The sequence below is a fragment of the Sinocyclocheilus rhinocerous genome, unplaced genomic scaffold (genome assembly GCF_001515625.1).
Source record: "Sinocyclocheilus rhinocerous isolate Xijiao unplaced genomic scaffold, SAMN03320098_v1.1 scaffold317, whole genome shotgun sequence".
Taxonomy (NCBI): domain Eukaryota; kingdom Metazoa; phylum Chordata; class Actinopteri; order Cypriniformes; family Cyprinidae; genus Sinocyclocheilus; species Sinocyclocheilus rhinocerous.
In genome coordinates, this window is record NW_015633534.1 from 639,540 (window position 1) to 648,168 (window position 8,629).

The 8,629-nt window shown below is 37.2% G+C and overlaps 1 protein-coding gene across 2 annotated transcripts in view; it reads left to right on the forward strand.

The window, feature by feature from the left end:
• LOC107744248 (uncharacterized protein KIAA1958 homolog) overlaps nt 1-8,390 on the forward strand; it is a 38,679-nt gene extending 30,289 nt beyond the window's left edge. The window contains exons 3-5 of one of the 2 annotated variants that reach the window (XM_016557781.1): nt 3,606-3,785; nt 3,920-4,126; nt 4,323-4,768. In XM_016557781.1, the coding sequence (XP_016413267.1) occupies nt 3,606-3,785; nt 3,920-4,126; nt 4,323-4,630 (695 nt within the window). In that variant the 3' untranslated portion in view covers nt 4,631-4,768. Of the gene's footprint in view, nt 1-3,605; nt 3,786-3,919; nt 4,127-4,322; nt 4,769-5,825 lie in introns of those variants that run through there. The other variant, XM_016557780.1, reaches the window with a different exon arrangement.
• Nucleotides 8,391-8,629: the final 239 nt, after the last annotated feature.

Here is an 8,629-nt window from a genome sequence, read left to right on the forward strand (position 1 = left end):
ATATAGTTGATTGCGATGATATAACAATGCATAAGAGCAATGAACAGTACTGTTTACATATATATTTTTATTGAAGCATACGAAACAATGAAACAAACGAATCATTGAGTCAGAGTTTGAATCAATTCATTGAAACGGACTGATTCACAGAACTGATTCAACTTTAACACCGTTCTTTGCTACTGAAATTGAAATCAGACGCTATTAAAACATTACTTTAAGATTACTTACATTTTAATAAAAGTGCATTCAATCATTTTACATAGTTTATTTTGTGAATATTCTTTATATTTCCAAGACCAATCATGTGACTTGTTTGTCTCAAAGTGTTTTAAATTTTGTGTTGTTTCCCCTAAAATATTTTAAAATAAAATGTAATTTTCCTTTTTTTTTATTTGCAGCATATGTTCTGCGTTGTTCTACTATAGACGGATGGACACCCGTGGAATCATCTAAGCTGAAGAAGGCCTGTATTAATAAATGCAGGCTTCGAATCGGTCAGAAAAAGAAGCAAGAAACTTCTCAAGAGTCCTTTATTTTTTGTGACGAACAATCTTCAGGCAAAAATGACCCTTCCTATATGTAACTGCTGATCCCAAAAATGTCCATTCACAGACAAATGCTATTATTATAAATGAAATGAAAATGAAACACAATGAAAGCTACCGGTCGGTGTCTTGGACATGAACGATTCAGTCTGGAATCGTTTCAAGTTGATTCGGTTTAGCTACAGCACTAAAAGATGAACGATTCACGGTCAGACACATGAACTATTTCCATTCCATTCATTTCAACCTAACCCACATTATCTATACTGTGATCGTTATTGACTCGTTTAGTCAACACAAACCTGTTTATAACCATTTAAACCTTTAGATTAGTCTAATCATGTTAGTCATGTAGCATTGTAACAATCAAGACAAGATATTTTGAGTTTTGTCAAACCATTTTGATGGTTTTTACTCATATCCAATATCTTTAAATATAAAAATGTGAATTATCACTATATCAAAACCACCTTAAACTGTATTTTATTGTTTTATCTTACTTTTTTTCCTCTGCTGGTTCCTTGAAATGATCTGTTTTATCAATCAGCATCACACTAAACTGACAATAGCGTCATTCCTTGTGCATGACTGAGAGAAAAATTGAGATTTTAGATATTTATAAGCATCCCACAAAGTTTTATTACTCCGCTCTTTTGTATTGCATTTGTAATTTTTACCTAAGTGATATCATGTAGACCAAACAGCATTTAACAGCATATAAAATTACTTCCAGAGATTAGGTTATTCGGTATAAACAACCAGATAATTAACAACTTCAGTGTTCATTCTTGATATTTCAGAATTTCTTACAGTGAGTGTGTAGTGAAAACGTCGCTCAAGGGCTCACACATTTACAATATTTAATGGAATTCTTTGGATGGCATCAGTAAAGGAGACTTTAAAACATTGGAAGGCTCAGTAAGTCTGATCACTTTTTACAATCAAGTATTATGTTTCTTATATAAAAAAAAAAAAACTGGCATTTGGTAGGTACAGTGGTGTGAAAAAGTGTTGGCCCCCTTCCTGATTTCTTAGTGCTTATTCATATTAGTATTCATGTAGCATTGTAACAATCCAGACAAGATATTTTGAGTTTTGTCAAACCATTTTGATGGTTTTTACTCGTACCCAATATCTTTAAATATAAAAATGTGAATTATCACTATATCACAACCACCTTAAACTGTATTTTATTGCTTTTTCTAACTTTTGTTCCTCTGCTGGTTCCGTGGGACGATCTGTTTTATCACTCAGCATCACACTAAATTGACAATAGCGTCATTCCTTGTCCATGACTGACAGAAAAATGTTTATAAGCATCCCACAAAGTTTTATTACTCCACTGTTTCTTATTACATTTGTAATTTTTACCTAAGTGAAATCATGTAGAGCAAACATCATATAACAGCGTATAAAGTTACTGTCAGAAATGTGAGATTAGGTTACTCAATATAAACAACCAGACAATTAACAACTTCTGCGTTCACGATATCCCAAAATTTCTTACTATGAGATGTTGCAGTGAGTGTGTAGTGAAAAAGTCACTCAAGGGCTCCCATATTTACGATATTTAATGGCATTCTTTGGATGGCATTAGTAAAGCAGACTCTAAAAGACCGGAAGGCTCAGTAAGTCAGATCACTTTTCACAACCAAGTATTATGTTTCTTATAAAAACTGGCGTCTGGTAGGTATATCACATTGTCCGTAAGTGTTTAACGTAAAGGAACAAAAATGACATTAGCATTTATTATGGTTATGAAAGGTCAATCTTGTCATAATGGTTAGAAAGTCTTCCCCTGACTGGTTTTAACAGTGTTTTGTTTTTGTACCTACACACTGATGCTGAACTTATTTTAGCACTTCTACAAAGACTGATGTTCATTTTCAAGTGTGTAAATACTCCATCATCCTGGTGTGTCTTAAGTGGTCTTATTTGTCATTTTCTGATGCGTTACAATAAAAAAAATCAATGACCAAATGTTGTCCCTGATCTGTTTTTGCCTTTGAATCAATTGCTGTAATTACTCCGCTTTTTTGGCATCTTATATTAGAAGGTAGGAGTCTTTTAGTGACTGCTTCTTAATTCAGTGTATTTTTTATTTTTAATATTGCTTTTACTAGTCTTCATCAATGATTTGGTGGCATTACTTTGAGGTGGTTGTATGGTCTTTTCAAATGATGTTTTTTAATGTAATCACAAAATGAATTTATTTGAATAGGTCATGGTAGAAGTAGCAAAAATAAACCCACTAAAAGAAAAGGCATTTAAATGAGTATTATAAAGAAGATCTAAATTTAAACCAACCCAAACAAAGGCAAAGAAATCTCTGGGGGAATTTTTAAATCAAGTAACAAAAACTAACAACAAAAGCAATGATAAATGGATCGCATTTGAAGATTTTGCATGGCAGTCAATCAGAATAAACTTTAATGGAAAGAGAAGTAGCATATTTTGAGATTTTACTACATTGAAAGATTTTGAATCCAGCTAAGTGAGATGCATTTGAGTTAAAAAAATATATACTTTTTTACATTATTCATACTAAGCATGTAGAGCTGTGTGCTGTGATAGAAACAAAAGTAAAAAAGATGCAATACGAATTTGCCGAAATATGCTAAAATAGCAAGAAGTGCATACTATGACTTACTGCTACAGTGCAGTAAAGTCAAGTAGCTAAAAAAAACAAAACAATCATGACGTAAGACGCTAAAAAACAGTAAGATGCACATGAAACAAATACGATAGACATTACAAATGGAACAGAAGAATGTCGTGTGTAAACCACGGATAAACTTGATTGCTGTAGATATACAGTATGTAGTTAATAGTGATTAATTTGGTTAATAAATCAACATATCTTGTAATTAATTCAGTACATTTTTTAAAATCAGATGGCAGGCCTAAATGTTTACCACCAGCCACGTATTTCTTTGTTTTCTGTTAAGTATTCCTTTTGACCAAATTTCAGATAAGCACACAAAAATTAAATTTAGATATATCTTTCCAGAGTTAGTAGGAACTCCTGAGGTAAAGCTCTGTTTCTATTTCAAACAGTTTCTCCAGCTGTGTATGAAATAGAGAGACTGAAAGCACTACTGCAGGCTGAGAGAAGCAAAAATGAGTTGATGGGTGAAACCATCAGCGGCCTGAAGCAAGACAAAGAGCTTCTGCAACAGGAACTCACCAAGAAGGCTGAGCTCATCTGTGACTTCCTGCAAGACCAGCTACGGCCAGGTGACTATTCCTTATAAACCCATTATATTCCATTTCTGGATAATACCTAATTTTTATGATATGAAAGGAAGCATGGAGATCAGAACGCAGGTTGTAATTTGGATAAGGATTGTCTTGTTTTCTCTGATTGGTAGATAAAAGAAGGACACTTTCATCAAGTCAAATGGAGGCAGGAAGCTCGCATCAGATTATTACCTCCATTCCTGAAGAGGGCGCTGCGTTTGACTCACCAGCTCTCTTTGACTCTTTTGAGGAGGTGGAGTTGCATCCACTGGACAGGCAGAGGACCATCAAGATTTCATCAAAGAGAAGCAGAGACGGCGAGAACACACGGGTCCGAAGTAAGTAATGTAAGACTGGGATTTGGATCCAAAGTCTAGCTATCTTAGATGGGCTCAATAGATAAACTGGGATTTTCTAAATTTGAACTATAACTCATTATTAATGAATAATAATGCTAGATTTCGATATACGTTCAAGTAAAATTTTGTCCCAGTCTGTAGAGTTTCACTAAAGAATTATGTTACTATTTTTCAGTGAAAAACGTTGTGGGCGTGATTGCACGATATATGGCGGCACTGCAAGAGTTTCGACGTAGCGTATCCATGAAAGTGGCTTTTGATAGAGTTGGTGTTGACCGCAATACCATTTCGAGAACAGCAGCCATTGCAGAACTGAGCTTGGCGGCTCCTGAAGTCTTCCACGCTCTGCCTCCATGGGACGAGAAGGAGGAAACATTGGCTCACTATGCAGTCAGATGCCGACAGGCCATGGATGACAGCATCAAAGCCAAGATTAAAAGCATGAAAGCAAAGGGGGAGCTTCTACCAATCGTCAGCAAATAAAACATTTACCTTATCTGATTTACAGTGGACATGTGACCACTCTAAAAGAACACTTGTATTTCTCGTCACATTTCGGCCTTGATCTCTTTTGTCCTTAGCCATAATCCATCACAAAGTGAGCGATGTATGACAGCACACTTTCAATCAGTTGTTGTGTTCTTCTTGGCCAATTTGGCTTTTTAATGAAATCAAATAATTGTTTTGTATGCCTTGTATCAGTATCATTTTGCCTGACCAGTATTTATTTCAGTGTTAAACATTAGGTAAATAGGTAATACTGATATTAATAACTGTACGACTGCATGCTCACTACCATCACAAACTACAGTGTATGTTTGTACTTTTTGACACGACACCTCTTCCTCTCTGAATACCAGATTTGTGTCATGTAATAAGATTGCCAAGGTGCAGACTGTGAAAAATAAGTGCGTAATGATGTTACACTACATTGTATGAACCAGTGGGTTCAATGACTGTTACTGTGAGTAATAAACAGAATATCACAATATTGAGATGCTTCTGTATTTTATTGGAAACATTATTTTGCCATTATTTAAACAATTAATAACTCAGTCGGCAATACAACCAATACGGAATCGGAGATTAGAAATCTTTACCTAAAGATTGGACAGTACCTCAACGGAATCTGTTTGCTGGAACAATGGAGCATAGTCAGGATAGTCCTCTTATATTTAATATGGTGCAAATAAAAACACGGCTGGAGAGATAGAAGTACAGTCTGTTCAATGGATTGTGCCTTGAAAATCTTGTTGTACCTTCAAAACCTTGTCTTTCCAAAAACATCTTATGGACAAAAAGCACTTGATGGTTACCTTAAACCCTTGGTCCCCAACCCTGGCCCTGGAGTGCCCACAACAGTACACATTTTAGATGTCTCTCTTGTCTGACACACCCATTTCCGGTCTTGGAGTCTCTACCAATGAGTTGACGAGTAGATTTAGGTGAGCTTGTTTAGGGAAACATACAAAACCGGCAGAGTTGGGGGTAATTGAGGACTAGGGTTGGGGACCACTGATTTAAACCATTGTTGATCTGTATGTGTATCCTTTACTGAGAGATAGAAATGCATTTCCATTCATGTCAAACTTAATATGCAGTCTTCCCTGACTGAGGTCTATTTTGTTTTCTAAGTTTTGTTCTGGACATATGAAAACACTACCTTCTTCCCTTTCAGCAGACATGGATGCATACCGAGAACAGAATGAGAAGACCATTCGCAGCACCCAAACAGCTCTTCGCAACTTTCGGGACTTCCTGGTTTCTAAGTATCCAACCGAGACCAGAGAGATATACTTCATCCCCTGCCAAGAGTTGGACATCTACTTGGCCTCCTTCTTCGTGGATGCACGCCAAAGGGATGGCTCGGAGTATGAACCCAACAGCCTGGCCAACTACCAGTGTGGCCTGGAGCGTTATCTGAAGGAGCATCACTACGCTTACAGCATTACAAGAGACCGGGAGTTCCAGAGATCCCAGGATGCCCTCAAGCAAAAGCAGTTGGAGCTCAAGTTCAAAGGCAAAGGCAACAAACCCCACAAGTCAATGAAGCTGACCTTTGCTGATGAGTTGCTCCTAAGGAAACGGGGGCTTCTGAGTCGCTTCAACCCTGAGGGTCTGCTTAACCTGGTGTGGCTCAACAACACCAAGGCCTTTGGCCACTGTACAGGCTTCCATAGCTCCACACTCAAATGGGGTGATGTGCGCTTGCTCACCACAGAAACAGGACTAGAGTGTCTGGAGTGGACCTACCAGGATTTTACTGACCCTAATGCCAGAAACCGAAGGTCCACGACCGAGTACCGCATCTACGCTACCCCGCATGCTCCTCAAACCTGCCCTGTGCAGGACTACAAGGAATATGCTCAGCGCAGACCTCAAGCACTGCCTTTTGAAGATGCCCCCTTTTATCTGTCCATCAAGCCTGTGGTCAACCTCGCCGCCCTGCATTGGTACAACTGCCAAGCTCTGGGAAAGAACAAATTAGCAAAGATGGTGAAGACCATGTGTGAGAAAGGCAACATTCCAGGGAGAAAGACCAATTTCAGCGTTTACCAGAGTTGCAGCTCCTTGTCCGAGGCCCAGAGCAATCAGCTAGTCCTGATCTGCAATGACCTCAGGCAACAAGCCGTCCAGTCAGGGAGTTCCCATCCTGGCAGCACCAACTTTGTCATTGCTGGTTCTTTTGACTCTACTGACTCTGCTTAAAGCTGAACTGTAATTTTTGAGCCACTAGTAGCACCAAACCAATCTGCTGTTTCCAAACAAGTTTCCCAAACACTTCTTCCGTCTTCCATTTTTTTGGACAAGCAGGTAGTCCTGGCCCAAAAGGCATTTGTTGAGCAAGAAGTTTATGTTTTGGACAGCTTAAACCAATGAGTCAAGGTTCGGATGATTAGAATGGTTCAGTTAGCCACTGTAGACAGGTGCTTAGACCAGGAGTTACCAACCTTTTTGACATGAAGTGCCATTTTTATTTGTATTTTTTTTCCATTTAAAATTAGCTGTTCTCTGATATAGTTATCTTTGCCAAGTGATTTTTTGGAGGGCTCTTCAAAGCCTCAAATGTCTGCTGCCTTTTGTGTCACTCAGGATAGTCGCTTGTGAAGGGCTTGGGACTGTGCGTGTTCTTGTGGTGCCATCAGCCAATCAGTGTTGTCAGCATGTCACAATGTAATTTTGCAGTGGTTCTAGAGTTAATAGTCACATGGCATTCACAGCTCAAATGATTGGATCAGAAAAAAATCTTTATCTAGAACTGTCCATGTTCAAAGATAGTGGATACTTCCAGAGGTCTTGCTCCAGCTGAGCAACTGCCATTTGGATAAATGGGAATTCTAATGGATATCTCTCTTTAGGTATGGATTGAATAAACCAAGGAAAGGGCCCCAGAGCCACTGTGTTTACATTCCTCAGAAAATCTATCTATAAATTGCTGCATGGGATAGGAGAAAGTATTTTACCACTGAAAAAAATACATATGGCAGCTTTAAATTCAATTGTATGACTGACTTAGGCAATCTTATTTCATGTCTCAATGCTCTGTTCTTTTAGGTAAGCAAAGTCTTAATTGTTGTTTCTGTCAATATGTATGAAACTACAATGTTGTCTTTTTGTCTTGATTATATTATAACTACACTTGTCTTATGTGCAATGCAAAATGTTCTTTATCCAGTGCAGTAGTAAGTTAACTTAAAGCATTTGGATGCTAATTTTGTGTTAAGGTATTTTTACTGTGTACGGCAACAATTATGAGTTTGACGATGAAGCTAATACCGTATGTCGATCCAGTTATTCCGTATTTGTTGTAGACATATGAATGTAGTAGAACTAATCCTGCTATCTTTCGTATATATTCCTGTTTTGAAAATGTTCTGTGTTAGTGTAGATGTTCTCTTCAATAGCACTTATTGGATACGTTACATTGTTAGATGCTGTGTGTTAGATTTATTACAGATATGTGCCTGTTCAACATATGTGCCTGATATTATATCATTTATTCTAGAACATACACAACGAGGATTATTTAAGGTTACAAAAACAAACAAAATGGTTAAAAAATAAAGTTGAGGAACAAATATACTACCATAAATAAAGCAACCCTGCAATATGAATACGGTCAGATTTTTTTTCTTTCTGGTTTTTATCTCACATGGCTCAGTTTTAGAACTACGAAATTACTTGTGGACCACATAATTCTACTAACACAACATTTTTAAAAAATTTTCAGCTCCACTGATTATTCCATATCACAATTAGTTAAAAATATGAACTGTATTACAACCCTATAGACCAATTTCTGTGTTAGGGCGGAGCCTATCTGGTGGCAGAAAGTGACAGCTTTAAAATAAAAGAATAAAAAAAGGTAATTTTGAGTTTATATTTCAAAATTCAGACTTTTTTCTTGCAAATTCCGAGATTATATTTCACAATTCTGATAAGAAAAATCAACTCGTCATTCTCTTTTCCCCTCGGCTCAGA